The 20,808-nt window shown below is 33.3% G+C and overlaps 4 protein-coding genes across 6 annotated transcripts in view; 3 read left to right on the top strand and 1 right to left on the bottom strand.

Moving 5' to 3' along the window:
• Positions 1-6,022, top strand: part of LOC111698665 (PRELI domain-containing protein 1, mitochondrial) — a 16,861-nt gene extending 10,839 nt beyond the window's left edge. Inside the window, exons 6-8 of the mRNA XM_023469059.1 lie at positions 1,710-1,835; positions 1,998-2,122; positions 5,257-6,022. Of these exons, the coding sequence (XP_023324827.1) occupies positions 1,710-1,835; positions 1,998-2,122; positions 5,257-5,383 (378 nt within the window). The 3' untranslated portion in view covers positions 5,384-6,022. The remainder of the gene's footprint in view (positions 1-1,709; positions 1,836-1,997; positions 2,123-5,256) is intronic.
• Positions 5,997-11,467, top strand: LOC111698662 (uncharacterized). Of its 3 annotated transcripts, XM_023469055.1 has the most exons (8): positions 5,997-6,129; positions 6,629-6,718; positions 8,016-8,165; positions 8,528-8,662; positions 9,276-9,385; positions 10,197-10,248; positions 10,386-10,446; positions 10,503-11,467. In XM_023469055.1, exons 1-8 carry the CDS (start codon positions 6,022-6,024, stop codon positions 10,619-10,621), a joined length of 825 nt encoding a protein of 274 aa, XP_023324823.1. In that variant the 5' UTR covers positions 5,997-6,021; the 3' UTR covers positions 10,622-11,467. The 3 variants fall into 3 exon arrangements, with proteins under 3 accessions (XP_023324823.1, XP_023324825.1, XP_023324824.1); XM_023469057.1 differs by lacking the exons at positions 5,997-6,129; positions 6,629-6,718 and adding an exon at positions 6,726-6,784; XM_023469056.1 differs by lacking the exons at positions 5,997-6,129; positions 6,629-6,718 and adding an exon at positions 6,889-7,041.
• LOC111698679 (puromycin-sensitive aminopeptidase) overlaps positions 11,465-20,808 on the top strand; it is an 18,954-nt gene continuing 9,610 nt past the window's right edge. Inside the window, exons 1-9 of the mRNA XM_023469077.1 lie at positions 11,465-11,565; positions 11,899-12,010; positions 12,186-12,622; positions 12,719-13,172; positions 13,243-13,348; positions 14,033-14,158; positions 14,452-14,570; positions 15,324-15,381; positions 20,616-20,737. Of these exons, the coding sequence (XP_023324845.1) occupies positions 11,475-11,565; positions 11,899-12,010; positions 12,186-12,622; positions 12,719-13,172; positions 13,243-13,348; positions 14,033-14,158; positions 14,452-14,570; positions 15,324-15,381; positions 20,616-20,737 (1,625 nt within the window). The 5' untranslated portion in view covers positions 11,465-11,474. The remainder of the gene's footprint in view (positions 11,566-11,898; positions 12,011-12,185; positions 12,623-12,718; positions 13,173-13,242; positions 13,349-14,032; positions 14,159-14,451; positions 14,571-15,323; positions 15,382-20,615; positions 20,738-20,808) is intronic.
• On the bottom strand, positions 15,839-20,455 carry LOC111698661 (E3 ubiquitin-protein ligase Siah1). Its single transcript, XM_023469054.1, has 7 exons — positions 20,033-20,455; positions 18,784-19,011; positions 18,278-18,466; positions 18,110-18,188; positions 17,903-17,967; positions 17,152-17,377; positions 15,839-16,765 (listed from the first exon to the last, which is right to left on the bottom strand). Exons 1-7 carry the CDS (start codon positions 20,194-20,196, stop codon positions 16,664-16,666), a joined length of 1,053 nt encoding a protein of 350 aa, XP_023324822.1. The 5' UTR covers positions 20,197-20,455; the 3' UTR covers positions 15,839-16,663.

Raw genomic sequence — 20,808 nt, 5'->3', positions numbered from 1 at the left:
TTAATACTATACAGCTTGAATTCCTTTGAATACTAGTTATCTTGAAATGCTGTGTGAATTCTAGTTCAAGTATTGCTTACTATTGAAGAATTGAAAAACGGTTGTTCAGATTTAAACTTTATGAGGGAAAAAATAAGTCAAATTTTTTTTTTCTCCACTGTGCATATTTGATAAAGCCTATCAAGAAACTATTGGTATTATCATTTGAGTTTTTACTTGAATTTCTTTGAAATTATATTAACTGAATATTTTTTACACTTGTCAGAATTCTCAGAAATATAGTCTTGCCATATATTATATGTAACTCTATTATATTCAAACTTTGAATTAAAGTTTATGACCAAAGAAAATTGGCATCTCTATATTGGGATCAAGAATAAAGAGAGAAGACCCTAGTGTTGATTTTAGGGGAAGGGAGAAAGATGGTTGGCGAGGTCCAAGTAAGATATTAAAACACTCGCACAACAATTTGTTTGAATTTAAATTGTTAATTTAGGATAAAAGCCATACATTGCAACTTTCTGAATTTGTATGTATGCTATGTTCTGTGGTAAGAGTCGTTTTTAACAACTTTCTCCTTATAGACACAACAGATAGAAGTAAGATTAGTAGCGATCAAATTCGCTTATTTTTTGCCGTAAATATATACCCCCTTTCAATTTTTGTGAACATTCCCTTTAAGGGGCATAGGATGAATGAGTCTCTGTTTTTATTTGGTGGGGCAGCTAATTGATATAGATAAATAGAAATGAAAATGATCCTAAGTTTAACATTGAAATTGAATAACAATTTTTTTATTGAAGTGACAAAAAAAACATTATAATTTTTGATCTGTTACTGAAAGAAATGTTCAGAACTTTCATCAAGAAAACATTGGAATGTGTGTTTTCATCTTTTTACTCTGAAATTTAGCTTTGTATTTTTAACTTGTCACTGATTTATTTCTAGAAATGCACCCTGAGTAATTTTAACAAAATATTACTGAAACAATAAAAAGTTATTAAATCGTTAAACCTTAAACACCTAGTACAAGCTGTAGGTCCATATCTCTTTCTTGACTTAGCAAGATCATCTCAAGTTTGATATGTGGATAGTAGGACAACCCTAAAACCCTGATTGATCGATTGATTTATAGATTGATTGACTGAATCAAGATACATAAAGAAGACTAGAAACATACAATGTTTTTAGTTTAAACTGTCACAGCCTCACAGGCTTGTTCATGGATTTTGAAAATTATTTTAATTTCAATAATTGTTACAGGGTCGGTAATTGTTATTTCAATTGACTCTCCATACAAACATGACAATGCCCAATTCACTACCATAGCCTGATATGATCCATGAAACCCAAGCGGACAAGGGTAAATGGCTGGAGCTCCACCCTGGAGATCAACGTATCATTGCCGTTAGGACATGATTCTTTGGCTGTAGGTTCATTGGTAATAATAATAATAATAGCCTTGAAAGCTTTGTCTGGTATGGTATGATAATGATATTTATAATTTTGAAAACTAATTATTGTAGTTACTAAAGTAACAAAGTTATTTGCACAGTAAATACTTTAAACCTAGAAAAACAATAACGTCTTCCACATTATTAATTAAATAAATGGTTCAAGGGTACATTTTTGAATCGGGCATTGTCATCCTTGCATAGATGGTCACTTGATAATACACTACAAGTTTCTTTAATCATATTTTTGTCTAGGAGTGTCCTTTAAATCCAAACCAAACAATAGCTGTGAAGGAAGCTTGGGTTGAATCTAGATTTTACGGTCTAAGAACTGCAATCAAGAATTTTGGAATAGATCGCTTCAAGTTAAACTCCATCAAGGTATGCAATTAAAAAAATTTATTGATTTTTAAAGTATTTTTTTTCTATAATTGTAGACTTTTTAAGGTTTTCGCCATATACTGTATAATGTAAACTAATAGAGATTCATGCCATGTATATTGTAGGCTACTGAAGGGTTTAACCATGTATTGTATAATGTAGGCTACTGAAGGGTTTAACCATGTACTGTCTGGTATCCAAGAGCAGCAAATGAACTTACAGAGGATTAAACAGGAGAAGATGGGTGAACTTCAGCATATCAAGGATCAACTGAAGACACAGTACAGGTTAGGAAAAAATAAATGAACCCTGAACCTTCCTATTCCCTTATATCTTAAACATTTCCCTAAATTCTTTATCCTGAACCTTGTTATACCTATTATTTTGACCTTTCCCCTTTTCCTCTATCTTGAACCTTTCCATGCCCTTTACTGTAGACCTTTCCCCTTGTCCTTTACTCTGAACATTTGCCTTTTATTTTCTCCTACCCTTAAACTTTTTTTGCTGCTAATTTTTCTAGTTCTTATGCTTTATGGGTTAAGTTTTGTTGTAAAAGGGTGAAATAGGATTTTAAGGGTAAAGAAATGAGTGCCAGTAAATGATGAAACAGAATGTAAAGGATGAGGAAAATCTAATATTTATGTATATGGAAAGGGCAAAGAGTAAACCATAAGGAAGTAAAGTAAAAAAGAATGGTTCAGAGTGAAGGAAATGAAAATTGAAGAGTGAAATAAATGTAAGTGTTTAAGTATAGAATAAGTAACAGCTTAGAGAGGAAACCTAACCTAACCTAACCTAACCTAACCTAACCTAACCTAACGGATAAGGAAATATTTTGAGTAAAGGATAAGGTAAAGATTACAAGTATAAGAAATATGAGGCTCTAGAGTAAAGAAAGGAAAGATTTAGAGTAAAGGTTAAAGAAAGGTTTATAGTGAAGTATACAAATAGGTTGAGAGTAAAGGATGAGAAAGGGTTTAGGTCAAGGATAGGGAACGTTTATTGTAAGGAAAGAAAGGTATTGGAAAAGAAGATAATGAAGAATTTTGAGAACGGGATAATAACCAAGAGGAATTATAACTTCACAATCCCTTTCTTTAAAACTTTCCTTATTCTTAACTGTAAATTTTCCTTATAATATTCTCTGAATCCTTTATCATCCTTCACTCTAAACTCTTCCTAATTCTCTAATTTTAACCTTTACTTATACTTTCCTCCAAACCCTTCCATATCATTTACTTTTAATGCTTTCTTGAACCTCTAATGCTGAACTTTCATTATCCTTCACTCGTAAACCGAACCTCATTAATCCTTTACTCTAAACAGTTCCATGTCTTTTACTCTTGACCTATCCTTTTTTTTAATCTTAACCCATTCGTATCCTTTAGGGTTTATAGTAAAGGTGAGATAAAGGTTTAGTCTTATGAAAGGACTAGAGTAAAGAATAAAGGGAAAGGTCCAAAGTAAAGGGTATGGAAAGGACTAGAGTAAAGGATTAGGGGAAAGGTCTAGAGTAAAGGGTATTGAAAGATTTAGAGTAAACGATAAGGAAAAAGGTCTATAGTAAAGGATAAGGGGAAAAGGTCTAGAGTAAATGATAAGGGGAAAGTTCTATAGTAAATGATAGGGGGAAAGAGCTAGAGTAAATGATAAGGGGAAAGTTTTATAGTATATGATAGAGGGAAAGGTCTAGAGTAAATGATAAGGGGAAAGGTCTAGAGTAAATGATAAGGGGAAAGGTCTACAGTAAATGATAAGGGGAATGATCTAGAGGAATTCATAAGGGGGAAAGTTCTATAGTAAATGATGAGGGGAAAGATCTACAGTAATATGATAAGGTAAAATTTCTATAGTAAAAAAATAAGGTGAAAGGTCTAGAGTAAATGATACGGGAAAGGTCTATAGTAAAAAGATTAGGGGAAAGGTCTAGAGTAAATGAGAAGGGGAAAGGTCTACAGTAAATGATAAGGGGAATGATCTAGAGGAAATGATAAGGGGAAAGTTCTATAGTAAATGATAAGGGGAAAGGTCTACAGTAATATGATAAGGGAAAATTTCAATAGTAAAAAATAAGGTGAAAGGTCTAGAGTAAATGATACGGGAAAGGTCTATAGTAAAAAAAATAAGGGGAAAGGTCTAGAGTAAATGAGAACGGGAAAGGTCAAGAGTAAATGATAAGGGAAAAGGTCTACAGTAAATGATAAGGGGAATGATCTAGAGGAAATGATAAGGGGAAAGGTCTATAGTAAATGATAAGGGGAAAGGTCTACAGTAATATGATAAGGGAAAATTTCTATAGTAAAAAATAAGGTGAAAGGTCTAGAGTAAATGATTCGGGAAAGGTCTACAGTAAAAAAAAATAGGGGGAAAGGTCAAGTGTAAATGATAAGGGGAAAGGTGTAGAGTAAATGATAAGGGGAAAGGTCTTTAGTAAAAATAAGGGGAAAGGTTTGGAGTGAATGATTCGGGAAAGGTCTAGAGTAATTGATGATGGGAAAGGTCAAGAGTAAATTATAAGGGGAAAGTTCAAGAGTAAATTATAAGGGGAAAGGTCTAAAGTAAATGATAAGGGGACAGGAGTATGGTGTATACAAAGGATTAGAACAAAGGATAAGGAAAGGTCTAGATTACCAGGCAAGGGGAAAGGTCTGGAGTATGGGGATTAGAATAAAGGATAGAGAAAGGTTTGGAGCAAAGAGTAAACAAAAGCTCTTGGACTTTAAGCCCTGGGAGGAAAACACTGTAAATCTGCAGTACATAAATTCAATTGCAGCATTAAGGCTTGTGAGTCAGTATTAGAGGTCAAAAGTAAAAAATCAAATATAATAATTATATCCTTAGATAAAACAGAGTATCTTAAAGTACATTTTACATCTAAATACGGGTATTTTTCCAAAATGTTCAAAATAAGTTTCTATATAAAGAGCTGAAATATTTCAATAAAACATTACTTTGCAAATATGCGAATTGCAGGAAAAAGTGCTGACATATCTCAAAATATTCGTTTTGATGGGCTCTTTCAGAAACTCATAAAAAGTTACATGGGATTTTATTTTCTCTTAGAGGTCCTTCAAGCGCATTGTGTCCCTGATTGTAACTTAAATTCTTAGATTTTAAATAGAACACTATGGATATACTTATATCGTTGTGTTGACTGACAAAGTACTAGTTCAATCAAAGTTTTAGTCAATATTGTCAATGTTTGTTTTAAATGTTAAGGTTTGGAAAATTTTAAAAGGCTTCATTCAAAAAGAAATTTCTAATTTCCAATTGTACTCAGTGGAATTGTCTAACCTTTTTGAATTTTTATGAATCAAACCAACGATGTAAAATCAATCAGTTGCAGTAAGTTTTTTGTATTGATAGTTTAACATTTTGAGATCATGGACCAATGTTTTATTAAAATTAATTTATTTTCTAGAGAAAAAGCTGAGGTTCTGAAAGAGAAATCCTCCCAGGGTTGGAACCAAGCAAAGGAAACTGCAAAGGCTGCGGCTCACCGCGCCACCGCCCCGACCTCTCTGCACGCCGCTGAAAAAGAAGATTAGGACATCGTGTTTCCCATAGCGCCAAGATGTCTTCCTTTTTTAACAAATAAAAAGTCTCTATGAGCACTTAATACTTCCGACGCCTCTCCAAATCAGTGATATTTTGCCCTTTCACTTTTCTATTGTTGATCTCTCAATAATAGTCTCTTACATGGAGACTAATATTGGTTAAAAGATGTGCTAAATCAAACGTGAATGGGTTTAGGAGAATTTATTCGGAAAATCTTCTGATCTCTTTCTAGCTATTTTGGAACATCATCTTTCTAGATTTTATTTAGCTTATGTTTGATAAACCGACTTGTTTTGAATGAAAAATTAAATTTTGATAATTCCAAGTATATTTTACAATTGCAATGCATTAAATGGTGCGTTCAGTGGGTTTTTATAATGGTTAAATAATATGCGATCAAGTTAAACTTTAGATTTTAGCTAAAGTTTAAAATATTACAATATTTTTATCTTAGTCAGCCCTATTCCAACCCCCTGACACACGCTTTATTATATGTGTCTTATTGTTAGATTACTTGAATTTCCTTGTTATGATGATTTTGTTAATTCTAAGGAACTATCCATGATATTCTTTCTGATTTCATTTCCGATACAGGGTTGCATTTGGGTTTATCCAGACTTAGTTTCAGATGGTTCAGATTAAGGATGAGAATAGAGCGGGTCTCTTTGTCCCTGGTAGATCTCTTTTCCTGGTTGGACTAGGATTATTCATCCCAGTATTCATCCCGCTCATTCAGGTATTTTAAACTAGCAATCTCCTGATAAGAATTTCATCCCGTGTCATTTAAATGCTGTACTCGGCTCATTTGTTATTTAGTAACGAGGTTGGATTCATATTGTGCAGTTCTAAATTAACCAATATATATATATAATATATATTGGTTAAAATAAAGTGTGAGACACGCAATAATTGAAGGATGGATTGTATCCTGAATATATTTAGAGTAAAGAAATTTTTTGGAATGTATAATCAATCCAAAAAAACAAGAATATAATCATCAAAATCTATGAAAAATAAATTAAAAAATACGCTTGTAAAACTGAGAAAATTCGGAAGATGAAAAAAGGCCAATTCAAATCATGAAATGTAAAAAAAAAAGTTTTCAAATATTCTTTATATTTACATATATGGGTATAAAGTGAATCAAAGATTGATAGATATTGTTTGGTATACAGATTTTGATAAATGACAGATTTTTTCAATTCTTTTTTGTTAACTTTTTTATTCTCATTAAGTTTGGGTTTGTGTACAAACTGTGGGAGAAGTATGCTATGCCTGTACATAAGGACCATTGTAGTAATTCATGTTGGGACACTGTATTTAAGGTAAGCTAAAGTATGCCTGTACATAAGGACCATTGTAGTAATTCATGTTGGGACACTGTATTTAAGGTAAGCTAAAGTATCCCTGTACATAAGGACCATTGTAGTAATTTATGTTGGGACACTGTATTTAAGGTAAGCTAAAGTATGCCTGTTACATAAGGACCATTGTAGTAATTCATGTTGGGACAATTCAAGGTAAACTAAAGTATGCCTGTACATAAGGACCATTGTAGTAATTCATGTTGGGACAATTCAAGGTAAGCTTAAGTATCCCTGTACATAAGGACCATTGTAGTAATTCATGTTGGGACACTGTATTCAAGGTAAGCTTAAGTATCCCTGTACATAAGGACCATTGTAGTAATTCATGTTGGGACACTGTATTCAAGGTAAGCTAAAGTATGCCTGTCACATAAGGACCATTGTAGTAATTCATGTTGGGACACTGTATTTAAGGTAAGCTAAAGTATGCCTGTACATAAGGATCATTGTAGTAATTTATGTTGGGACACTGTATTCTAGGTAAGCTAAAGTATGCTTTTGTTCTAGTCTGGATATGACACACTGACACCTATAAACGTATATATTGTACTAGTCTGGTTATGAGACTGGTGTTGACACCTATAAACATATTTATTGTACTAGGCTGGTTATGAGTCTAGCGCTGGAATCTATAAACATATATATTGTACTATCCAGTTATGAGACTGGTGCTGACACCTATAAACATATTTATTGTACCAGGCTGGTTATGAGTCTGGCGCTGGCATCTATAAACATATATATTGTACTAGTCTGGTTATTAGACTGTTGCTGACACCTATAAACATATATATATTGTACTAGGCTGGTTATGAGACTGGTGATGACACTTAAAAACATATTTATTGTGCTAGGATGGTTGTGAGACTGGTGCTGGCACCTATAAACATATATATTGTACTAGTCTGGTTATGAGACTGGTGCTGACACCTATAAACATATATATTGTACTAGTCTAGTTATGAGACTGGTGCTGACACATTTAAACATATTTATTGTACTAGGCTGGTTATGAGACTGTTGCTGGCACCTATAAACATATATTGTACTAGGTTAGTTATGAGACTGGTGCTGACACCTAAAAACATATATATTGTACTAGGCTGATTATGAGACTGGTGCTGACACCTTTAAACATAATATTGTACTTGTCTAGTTATGAGAATGGTGCTGACACCTATAAACATATATATTGTACTAGTCTAGTTATGAGACTGGTGCTGAAACCTTTAAACATATTTATTTATTGTACTAGGCTGGTTATGAGACTGGTGCTGGCACCTATAAACATATATATTTCAACGCTACATTACAAACCTGGATAATCTGGACGTTTACCCTGATCTACGTGATAGCTGTGTATGAGAGTATTAAATATATTCTAACTCTTATGATTAGAGAACAGGAAGGAAATTATTCATCACTGTTACTAAAATTTTTTAGACTGTTTAGATGGGCTTAGAAGTATATTTCCAAGAATTAACCCCCAACCTTGATTTTGGGGAAAGTGGACATCAAAGTGTAATTTTTTTGATCATTGCTAATAGTTTTTACCCAAAATTTTATTTATTTTCCCCAATTAAGCGAGTAAAAAAAATACATTAAGACATCCATAACTTTGGCAAAAAAAAAAAATTTGTCTTAAGGGAGGGGGGATTTTTTGAGAAAATATACACCCCCGTATTCTCAACTCATCCGAATTAAGAATCACTTCGAAACTTATCCGCCCATTTTTGAATATCTTTATTTAACTGATGAATATTAAAGTTAAGACGACGGATGGTATTTCTATTCCTATCCTCAGTGTACCCCCACTACTACGGCTGGTGGTGCATATTTAATTATTTTAACGATGATTTTTATTCACAGCTGCTTCATCAATCAGTCTTTACCATAACAGAGGTTAGTACATGGAGTAGTGATGTGCCTTCAGTTTATTCGTTATGTAGTCATTTTTCCCTATATTTTATTTTTTAGAGTTCAAATATCGTAAATGTAAGTAAAGCAAATGTTTTTTAAAAAATTTACTCTAAGCATTTCTTTTTCTTACACTATGTCAAATTGTGAATCTTACAGAAGATGTAGGCAAAAACGAACAAAAAGCGATCCAAAAATGTGTTTTAACGCTCGTTTTTGGGATAGTTTTTCATTTTTTTCTTTCTAGGACATAACAGTTTTAAAGTCTTGGAAGTTTTGTAAAATTTTTTTGTACAAGATCCATACGAAAAACATCACTTACTAGGAGTAGATACAAGAATAATCTAGATAGATCCAGCTCAAAATTTTCCTCAAATTTTTGTTACTCATTAAGTCCCTACTCCCAAATGTTTTTTTGCTAAAACTTTAAACTTTTTGTCTTTCAACTTTAAAAGTTATTTTTCTGCTCTTTTATTTTTATTGCTGATCAAACAGCTTTTAGCTGTTAATCTGAAAGTGCCCAGTTTTAATCATTCTCAAATTTTTTGCGGATTTTTCTATTCTTATTGATGTGTTTTTAAAAATAATAAATAATTAGGTTGTTTGTACCTTGATGGTTCTACATTTGGCTGATAGAGGAGTTCAAGCCACCCCACAACGATTAGTTTTTATTATCACCATTGCAGCCTCTCATGTAGTCGTTAGTGGGTAAGATAGTTTTATTCGACCAAAACCATGATTTGAATTTCGTTTAAAATTATTTGAATACTATCTTTTGGCCTTTTTTTTGGTTAGTTAGCAGGTTTTTAAATATATCAGATTTAAAAAATATATTAGAATAAAGATTTCTCCATCAATTTCGCTCAAAGGAAGGTTCACTTCACAGGGTGCCGTTGAATTAAACATGCAACTTATTTAATTAGGCCTCCTAGCGCTCATCGTTGATTTAATTTTGAAATTCTTGCTCTATCTGCGGCATTTTCTCTTCTTAAAATTATTAAATAATAACAAACAAAAAATTAGCCGATTTATTGTTATGTTTTCGTGGATTTTGATAGATTGAAATTTTTCAATTCTGAACACACATTCCCTGGATCAGCACTTTTTACGTTTAATGGATACAAATAAGCAAAGTTCGTATATATATAACATCACTTATAATATATATATATAGACCTTTAGATACGCTCAGATTTAAACAACGTAGGTTTAAATAAATACTTTATTGACTAACTTATTTTACTTTTACTTTTACTATTTAAGAAATCAAAAATATCATAATATGTCTATTCATGGTGACGTGAGCAGATCTGTGTTCTTCTTGCCGCGTCTCTCTATCCGGCTTAGACTTGGATCGTCTTCCGCCACAGACCCATGAAACATTTTGTCTTGGAAAATATATATTTAAACGTCTAAAGTCTATATTTAAACTGAAAGAAGTTTAATATATATGTATATGGAGGGTAACTTGCAGTTTAGTCGACAGTCCTATTAATAAAAATATTATTATTTTTTTTAGTTGGGACCAGTTTGTGAGTAATGTTTTGCTTCAAGAAGGAGAACTTCATCAGGTTTGAAATTGTACTCGTATAGTACTTTGTTTGATTGTTAATAATAATAATAATAATAATTATTGCATGAAATATAAAAAAATGAAAAAAACTGAGTTTTGTTAAATTGTTAATCTATTTCTATCTATTGCTTTCAGGTGCTCAGAGATTTGGGATTCATGCTCCCTGACGTTTTACATATTCTTTTTTCTGTTAAAGGTAAAATAAAATTCCATATTTTCATATATTTTATTCTAATCCATTGTCCATTGCAGAGCTGAAAATTGTTGGACAGCAGAAGCGAGTTCCAGCGTCGTATCTTATATCTAACCAGCTAGCCTTGTCATCTCTAGCTTACATTGCTGGATTCTGGATTCTTCTTCTAATACTCTAGCAGCAGCCAGTGCCAGCGTCGTATCTGATATCTAACCAGTTAGCCTTGTCATCTCTAGCCTACATTGCTGGATTCTGGGTTCTACTTCTTATACTCTAGCAGCAGCAAGTGCCAGCTTCGTATCTGATATCTAACCAGCTAGCCTTATCATCTCTAGCCTACATTTCTGGATTCTGGGTTCTTCTTCTTATACTCTAGCAGCAGCCAGTGCCAGCGTCTTATCTGATATCTAACCAGTTAGCCTTGTCAACTCTAGCCTACATTGCTGGTTTCTGGGTTCTACTTCTTATACTCTAGCAGCAGCCAGTGTCAGCGTCGTATCTGATATCTAACCAGCTAGCCTCCTTGTCAACTCTAGCCTACATTGCTGGATTCTGGGTTCTCCTTATTTTACTTACTCTGTGTGTTACCCTGGTTAGATTCCATGTTGTATGCTTGGTGAACTATCATATTATGATGATCTGCTGCGCCGCCCTGATGGTGGTCTGGGGATCCTGATGGTGGTCTGGGGATCCTGATGGTGGTCTGGGGATTTCATGTCTTATTCCCACTTAGAGTATTAGATGAGCTCAGACCGCACACTCTGAAAGTTCCTTTTTGGATAAAAGTGTAAAAAAAGATGGAAAAAAACTTGCCTTTTGATGACCGATTTTAATATTTTTCCCCCAGAGAGCATTACAAAATCTAATAAAAGCAAGTTGTAAATTAACCTTTCAGGCTTTCATGTTAATTGTTTTCCCTTATATAATCATTATTTCCTTTGCCCACTAGTGCAGGGAAATCTTCTAGTACTAAGTATTAAAAAGTTAGTTTAAAGATTTGACCTCAATATAATGTTGTTACAGATTAGACAATGTATGATTACAGTAGGCTAAGATTAGATGTTGTGCCTCAGCACTACACCCTTCTACTGGAACCCGAGTTTATCACACACACTTTTAAAGGTAAATGAAAAATTTAAAATGAAGAAAAAATGTTCAAAAAAGAAGTTAACACAAAAATTTGTTATCTTTCTTGAAGTTTTTTCAGATCTGTCTGGAATCTCATCCAGTTAAACACAATGCAGACAAAGATTTGAAAATTAAGTCCGAAAATGTAATTTTTTATAAGTTCAATATCAGCTTATGGTAATGGCCAATTCCTCAATTATTACTAATGCTTTTGAGCTGTAAGATCGCTTAAATGTGGGTTTGGTCACAAACTTTGGTGAATTTCGAATTGGAAAAAAAAATCCATTAAAAAAGTGCCTAAGAAATAAAATTTGTCTTTTATTTTAGGAAGAGTAGATATAGACCTGAATATAAATGGAGGCTGTGATAAGATAGTTCTCAATGCTAACAAATTCACATACATTAAAGTTCTTGCTCTGACGACTAATACAATAAAACGGTATACTTCTAAGTTAAAATATTTATTTTTTAAACATGTAAACATTATTTCGAAAAATATTTTTTTATTTATAAAAAAAATCTTTAATTGATAAAAAATACATTATTTTTAAAACTTAGATTAATATTTTTAAATATTTTGATTACAAAAAAAACATGATGTTTTCAATAAATAGGAAGAGAGATGTTTATGCTGACCCTTCTGTAAAGAAGAGTCGACCTTGTCCTGGTAGATTTAAAACATCTGACCAACAACTGGAACCTCAAGATGATTTAAAACCTGTAGATGATCCCAAACCTGAAGATAAGCCCAAACCTGAAGATGAGCCCAAATCTGAAGATGATCCGCAATCTGCGGATGATCTCAAACCTGAAGATGATCCCAAACCTGAAAATGATGTCGAATCAACACCGCAACTTCATTTTAGCCATGCATCTTTAAACGCTAAAGATCAAGATGAAGATGCCAAAGATCATACTGATAATAAAGATGAAAAAGATGATGAGGATGATCAAGTTGAGGAAAATGATAAAGATAAGAAAAGTGTCGATGGAGCGTCCAGCAGTTCTCAATATCCAACAAAGAATAAAAATGTTTTTGTGGAAAATAAAGGTATGCCAAATTAACAAATGGATCAAAAAAAACAGATCTAATTTATTTGAAGTTGCATAAAAAAGAATAAAAAATTTATTTTAATGACAATTTCAGGAATGGTTTTATTGAGAAGTGAATGGATGGATCCTGAATCTGAGGAGGAAGAGGAGGAAGAAAAGAAGTTTCCAGAGATTACTCCGGAAACCTTCGAGTTTGAGAATGATGCTATTATTTCTTCCGGTGATGAGGATGAAGATGAAAACGTGATTGTTTCCAGTGATGAAGATGATCTGGTAGTTAATGTTAACGATGAGGATGACGAAGTTGATAGAGATGATGATGATAGTGATGATGTTATGCAAGTTGATGGCGCTGATACAGATAGTGATAACGACGACTCTGCCACAGATATAGATGAGCCTGAAAATCAATCTGGAAATCCTGGCTCAAATTCTGATAAAAGTACTGAAACAGTAGAAGAGATGGTCCTAAGTAAATTCGAGAACAATATTGACATTAATGAAGTTTTAATATTGGCTGAAAACGAAGTTATCGTCATAACCACCAGGTTTGGTTTTAGATAATTTAAAGTTGAAAAAAATTAGATTAAAAACTAATATTAATTTCGTGTTTTCTAGATCAGTGCTAGTTGGTGGTAAGTACCGACTAAGTATAGAGTTCTCTGGAGTATTAGATGATTCTCTCAGAGGGTTTTACAGAACAAAGCATATTGTACAAGGAGAGGTACAATTTAAAGTGAAATAATATTTCATTAAACATGAATAAGTCATGCAGTCGGGTGTATATTTTCCCTGAAAAATAAATTTTCCCCCCTCTTTTGAAAATAATTTTTTTCCCCCGGAAGTTAATTTTTTTATGGTTTTTAAATTGGGGAAAATAAATGATTCTTAGGGGGAAATAAAGAAAGGTTTGGGTAAAAAGTATGAAAAAGATGATAAACCAGTTCTTCGAAAAATCATTTTTCCTCCACCTTTTAGTTCTTAAAAATATACACCCTTGTTGTTATGTTGTTTTAAGAAGAAAAACACCTGAAACTGTAATAAAAATGGGAGAAATACCGTCTGGACCCCCCCCCCCCCCCCATTCCTAAGCGACTATTTTTCTATTCCAACCTAAAATAGTGTCTTTATAGTGTAAACTGTAGTGTATAGTATCTACGGACTGGAGGAGTACGGGGGTTAAGATTTTTCATGTTAAAACAGACTTAAAAGATTTATTTTAATTCGGAGATGGGAACTTTTGAACACTTAATCTCGCTATAGAATGTGGGCACTTTTAAATGTAAAGATCAATGCTTGACATGACATGACAATAGCGGGATATCGAATATGGTTAAATTAATTCGTAGATCTGCATAAGATGGAGATCATTACATTGAGATTTACAATACAATTGTTTTGACTTCAGAAGAAATGGGGCGCAGCTTGTCACTTTGAAGCTACGGGGGCAAGGAAGTGTTTTCCCTGCTTTGATCAGCCAGAGTTCCGGTCAACCTTTGATATCAAGGTCAAGAGACCAAACAAACAGATGGAGGTAAATAGGATTTATTTATAATTAATCTACAAGTCACAGTTAACTTGTTTTTTTTTACCTCATCCTAGAATGGCGTGGGGGGGGGGGTGCACTTATTTGACGTCGATCTATGTTCTCTAGTTTCAGATCCGATACCTGGAAAAGTATCCAATTTTTTTAGTTTTAATTCCAAAGAAAGTTTTCAAAAAGGAAGCTAAAAATATATGTTTAGGGGGGGATAGTACGAAAAACATGAAAAATTTTGTTTTTGTTCCAAGCTTATTTTTATCAATAATAACAATTTTTATTACAAGGTTATCTCCAACATGTGTTGTATATCAGTGTGTGATGAAGTTTTCACGTTTGCCCGGAGTCCGGCCATGCCCACCTACCTGGTCTGTGTTATTCTAGGATATTATGACAGCATCAGCAGGTATAATATGTTCTATAATTATCAGCTTATTGGTGGTTAACAATAATATCTGTGCTGGATGTGGAAGGTCTGTTAAAACCAGATATAAGAGAGTTACAGAGATCGATTATCAGCTAAAACATGCGATATTTTCCACAGCATGTTCTGTTGTGTACAAGTACTGTACACGACCAATTAGCAAACATCTGTATTCTGGGATATTAAGGATCCTTTCGATACGAAACACAAAATCTTCAAAAAAAAAAGACTGAATTCATAAATGTTCTATTTCATGTTTAAAATTGGAGTATTTCTTTAAAAGTTGTAAAACTTAACCCCTGAATGGGCATTATGTTCAACAAGTGGCCGTGAGATGGCACTCTAAAAACTTATCGTAAAAACGCAACATGTCGTGCCGGGTCAACTTGCGCCCACGTAGCCCATTCTGTGTAGTCTTTGGTTAAAACAATGTTAATGTCATAGCAACGAAATCCCCAAATCCCCCACATGATTTTATGTTCTGATAACAATTTATTAAGTTTCTACTAAATTAAGTTTTAAGCTTTTTTGTAAGGTTTCAAATTTTAACCATTATGTTTGTTTGGTCGTGTACCCGACGTTAGATCTTAACTATGTCAGACTGAAAAGCCTTGATTGAAAAGGAATCGTGATGGCCTACCCCGGACCCCGGTTAGATCAAGCAGTCCATGTGATATCCCAAGCTAATAAAACTGAATGGAATGGGGATTGAATTGAATAAAAATGTTTGTTTAGGATTACCGAGGATGGGGTTCGAGTTAGTTGTTACGCTAAACAACAAGAAACCAAGCAGGTTGGATTTAAAAAAAAATTAAAAATAATCTCAAAAGAAGACTCAATCAAATGTCCCGTTTTGTCTTTTCTAGTCTGCGTTTGTACTGTATAGCTTGATTTAGCTGTTTAAACGTCGGTCCGGTACTTGAAATGGACCAAAGTTTACAGTTTGATATGATTTATCTAAGAGAACTATAAAACTGTTGAATGTGAATTAGATATTGTTTTTAACGTAATATCTAAAAAAGTTAAATAAGTGAAATGGGTCAGTGTACAGTGTACACTTCAAAATTTATTGTTTAAATGTTCATCGGAAACTTAAGTTTGACATTTTTGTTCCTATTCCACAGTTCTATGGACCTCGTTGTATGTTCACTCTTTACATAGGGCGTACAATTTAAATATTCAAATTCTGTTATTTTCTATTCTTCTATTGGCCAATTTCTTATTCATGTTACCATAGGTACAACTATAAGTCGAATCTATCTATCTATCTAGTATCTACACTGCTCTGGTAAAGCGTAACCGTAGTGTGACTATGGTTCTACCTATGGTAGAACGTCTAAGAAATCGGCCATATATGTCAGCGGGTACTTACTTCTAAATAGCATCCTACACAGAACATTTTATTGAAACCATCGTTGAAACATCCACTACAATCACACTGAACTTGACAGAAGGAGAATGTCAAACTTATGCGACATTACAGGTTCGACCTTGTGACCTTTTAGATCCTCTAGTTTTGATTTTACACAAAGTGTGAAAAGTAAATTCCTGTTACGTATTTTATATTCAAACTTCTTTTTTCTTCATAGCTTTTCAATAAGAAGAGTTATGGTTAAAAACAAAACATACTTCCAGATTTTTGTGTTATTGACGGAGGAATTAATCGACCAGAAAATTATTATATAATTAAAAACATATTGTTTTCTAACACTTTTCACGTCTTAAAACTGCTCTGTAAACGTCTCGAAGATTTATCGAAAAAATAGATGTTTTAATGGTATAATTTATTTGCTATACAAGATAAAAAAAAATACGCAAAAACAGCATATGCTCAAGTGTTTAAAAGCAACAAATAAATTGTCTGAATATCATTTTTACAGCTTGTTTTCTTTTGGGGGTTTGGGTTTCGTAGCCGAAGTTTTGTAGTTCCAAACTATTTTATTTTGGGACGGGATTCCTGAGCAGCATTTTTAACCATTGTTTTTCAAAAGTTTTACTTTGGGACCGGGGTTCCTGAGCCGCATTTTGTAGTTCCAAGATGGTTATTTTTAGACAAGGGGGTTTGACCTTCATTTTTACAATTTCAAAATGTTTTGTTTTGGGACCGGGGTTCCTGAGCCGCATCTTGGTCTACGCTGTTTCCGAAGTAGAACAGTATATTTCATATGCTGGCAATCCTGCAAAATATATATTTTAGAAAATGCAAGAAATTAACAAAATTATGAACACATAAAAAAACATCTGTTTGGTTATTTTGAATTTTGCATTTGAAGTAAACTTCCATAAAATTGGTCTACATGCTGATGTATGATGAACGTCAACTATTAAAGTACATTTATTTCATATTGACTTTTTCTTTAAATATGGTGCAGCAAGAAATATTTCTCTGCCAGAGTCTTTTGATCCTAAACTTACTAGTTTCTTAATTCAAAATAGAGCTAGGATGTATATGTATAGTATTCACCCGTCTACAAGCCGATGATGAATTTTAATTCTAAGGCTGACTACGAATGTAAATTTATAATCAATTAAATATGGTGCAGCAAGAAATATTTTAAGCTACCTTATGACAGCCTTGATCACAGTTTGGTCCTCCATCTGTTAAAATATGATGAAATTGATCCTCCGTGAGTTTAAGGCAGAGGTTGAGATCCTGGATTTCATCAATCGAGGTCTGGAGGCTGACCGGAGCAGAGACAAAGTTGACAAGGAGACCAGATTTAGACAAGAGGGGTCCTCCTTCTCTGGGGGTAGTTGTAGGGTTAGGGTCCTCAATACAGATCCTGTACCTTGAAAATTAGAGTTCAACAATTTTTGATGCGAAAATAATATTTCAACTTTGATACGACTGTATATGTAACTATAAGTTAAGGCCCTGGGGTTCATTTAAAATTCATCTTGGTACATCGTACGCCCATTACACCCAAAAATACTGCATAACAAGGTTTAGACAAACAAAATTTGCCACAAAAAGTATCTAATACCATAAAATTAGCCACAAATAGTATCTGAGTTCACCAAATCTGCCACAAATAGCACTTAATTACAAAAAAATCTGCCAACAATTTGTCTTACACCTACCACAAAATCTCTAGATGAACCCTTGCTATATAAGTAGCCCTCATACAATTTCTTATTTTTCTAACTTAAAACGATAAAAATACTGAATTTCATTATTTTGCTTGGCTACTTAAACCCACAAGACATTTAAATAAAGAATCCACCAATAAAAATAATCAATTTTAAGGTGATAAATCATGAATATCTCATTCGTTATTTTGATAACACTAATTATTAAATTTTATATTGCTTACTGAAAATTTTCCGTTTCTGACTGGGCGGCAGCCATCCAGAGCCAAAAGAAGTATGTGCTCATGTTCTGAAATAAGATTTATTATTTGTTTACTTTCAGGCTAAATTCGAACCATTTCCTTTTAACAACAGTTAGCCTTTTTGCTAGTATAAAGATTATTTTTATACAAGGTCGCCAAAAAAGCCATTATTAAGCTGTTATATTTGACCTGCGAATCTACTTCTCTTAAGACCATGAAGAAACAGGGAAGTTCTTTCAGAAAGATCTGAGGTTGCCACCAGAAAAATCTAAACATGTTGATTTTCATAATTTATTTTATTAATTCAGAGGTAAATATTTTTATACACCTCTGTCACAAGTTTGAGTCTGAAGTTACCTTAAACCCGGGATAACCATCATGTTCATATCAGGAGAGATGTATGTACTCATTGTTGCAGAGTTGAATTCTTTATAGAAAGAAAGCATTCCTTGGCTTGGGCCTGCCCGGTGAACCTGTTCTACATGATCCTGAAGCAGTTCAACGGATTCGGTTTCAGTGGGGCATGTCAGCAACGGACAGTAAAACCTAATTAAAAAATCAATTATTCTAACATTGAAATCGTATAATTTATTTATCTAAATATGAAATAATTATAAAATATTAACATTGATTGTCCGATCAGAAATTTTGATAAGGCGAAGTTTTAGTATGCAAGCTAGTATACATATAAAGTAGTAATTTTCTTAGTTTTTATAGTAGTAATATCTGTTTGTTTGTATATCCGATCATTAATCACAAATTGAGTTTTTTTTTAAATTTTTTATGTAAATGTTTAGACTTTCAGGCAAAGTTGGGTCCTCAAGATACTTGTTATATATATTATTTATAGTTAAATGTGTTACCGTTGGTACTCGCACTCAACCTCGTGTATCTGTCTAGTTCTCCATGGTAACTGTGCTAGACATCCCTTGCCCGCATTCCTACACGGGAACGGGATAAGCTTTGCAACCGCCTCGGCGATCAGAGGACGTCTTAATAAAAAACGTCCTCTGCACACTGGGCACAGGGGTGTGGGAAGTTTGCATTTACACGTGTAGCAGATTAGATGTCCGTTTTCGCATCTTGGTATTCTTGAAAATAAATACCGTTAAAAAGAAATTATTACATGGTACGATATGTGAGCCAAAATTGCAAAGTTTAGTATAACTAGAAATTCAAGGCGCTTCGCGCCCAACTTCTATTTAAATTGTGAACATGTTCTTTTTGTTCACATTTAAATACAAAGAAAAATTTTTTTGCGGATTTTTAAAAAAAAAAATTCGCGGATTTTCATGAATTTAATTTTTTTTACAAAATTACAAAATCTTTAAAACACATTTTAAAAAAAATTTTATCATTCATAAACCTTCCCTGTGGTCACGTTATGTCCCACAAAAAATTTGGGCTCTAGGTTTTTAGGGCGCTTCGCGCCCAACTTCTATTTAAATTGTGAACATGTTCTTTTTGTTCACATTTAAATACAAAGAAGAAAATTTTTTTGCGGATTTTTATGAATTTAATTTTTTTTACAAAATTACAAAACCTTTAAAACACATTTTTAAAAAAATGTTATCATTCATAAACCTTCCCAGTGGTCACGTTATGTCCCACAAAAAATTTGGGCCCGATCGGTTCAGCCGTTTTGACGTTTATTGGATACAAACAGACCTAACAACAGACAAGCCAAATTTATATATAGATAGTTTTTAAAGATTCTGGACGCATTTTTCAAAATTGAGACAAAGCTTGATTGGATAGTGCTAAGCTATATAGACTGAACTGCAAAAACTTTTCGAATTTTTTTAAAGAAATTATTTGTGTATATGGCATCTTAAATTGTTTTTAACTACCACACACCATTTTTTTGAAATTTGAAAATGCTTCTGATGAGTTTTTTTTGGCAAATAGGGAAAAGTTGCACATTTTTAATTGCAAATATCTTAAGCCCCTCTCCATTCCTCCCAAACCCTCCACGACAAAAATGACTAAAATTTCCCTCCGAAAAGATCATTTATTTTTCATTCGAATAGTTTAATATTTGATCTGCGTTTAATACTAGTTTCATTTTAGTTATTTAATCTTTAGATCTTCTAGTGCTAAAAAATCTTTCACCTTGGTGGCATACATAAATTGTAGCAAACAGGACATTCCAGCTCAGATTCTTCTTTCTTATCTTGTTCTCCTTCATACAAGTATTTAAAATGTTCACCCTCATTATCTCCCTCTCTCACATCTTTGATGCAGTCAAATTCTTCTTGGAAGATTTTATCTGACATTGTTAGATGTTTATAACTTGGTTGTGTTCAACATACTAAATTTTTAGGGGGTCACGCAGGGTTTTATCTGTGTAAGGGTGCACGCGGTCGGTCAAGTTGCCTATACTCTAGGTCCGCTGACTGGTAGCGGTCAACTTATCTCGAATTTAATACTATAACCCTCCCCCCGCCTGCCCCCTCCTTCCTGCCGTTATACTAATCTAGAAAATGTTACGTATTTTCTAAATCATGGGTGTAAATGGAGGGGGGTGGTGGGGGGGGGCTGAGCACTTACCTGGAAAAGTGGCGGCTATGGTCTGGTTCTAGGGGGGGGAGGTACTGTTTGGCATATATACAATATATATTTGTGAAAGATGGTCTAAAGATACAAAAATTGGTTTAATCTTTAAATTGTTTTATTAAGTCATATTTATTTGTAGGTTGAGTTTGCTTTGGATGTTTCTGTTAGGGCTCTCAAGTTTTACAAAGAATTCTTTGGTGTAGCATACCCTCTACCTAAGGAATTAAAATATTCAATAATTTTATTTCAATGCTTCTTAAAGCACCCCCTTCACCATTGAATTTAAGCTTCCAACGGAGATTGAACATCACGCCCCCCCCCCCCCCCCCCCC

Source organism: Eurytemora carolleeae, unplaced genomic scaffold (assembly GCF_000591075.1).
Source record: "Eurytemora carolleeae unplaced genomic scaffold, Eaff_2.0 scaffold300, whole genome shotgun sequence".
Lineage (NCBI taxonomy): Eukaryota > Metazoa > Arthropoda > Copepoda > Calanoida > Temoridae > Eurytemora > Eurytemora carolleeae.
This window is presented reverse-complemented; position numbering and strand designations above follow the sequence as displayed.

Coding starts and splice junctions, on each gene's coding strand:
- LOC111698661 (XM_023469054.1), bottom strand. CDS start 20,196: ATGTCAGATAAAATCTTCCAAGAAGAATTTGACTGCATCAAAGATGTG. Junction 19,012..20,032: donor AATTTATGTATGCCACCAAG/GTGAAAGATTTT, acceptor TTTATTTTCAAG/AATACCAAGATGCGAAAACG. Junction 17,968..18,109: donor TAAGAGAAGTAGATTCGCAG/GTCAAATATAAC, acceptor ATCTTATTTCAG/AACATGAGCACATACTTCTT.
- LOC111698662 (XM_023469055.1), top strand. CDS start 6,022: ATGGTTCAGATTAAGGATGAGAATAGAGCGGGTCTCTTTGTCCCTGGT. Junction 8,166..8,527: donor CTCTTATGATTAGAGAACAG/GAAGGAAATTAT, acceptor TGAATATTAAAG/TTAAGACGACGGATGGTATT. Junction 8,663..9,275: donor CAGTCTTTACCATAACAGAG/GTTAGTACATGG, acceptor ATAAATAATTAG/GTTGTTTGTACCTTGATGGT.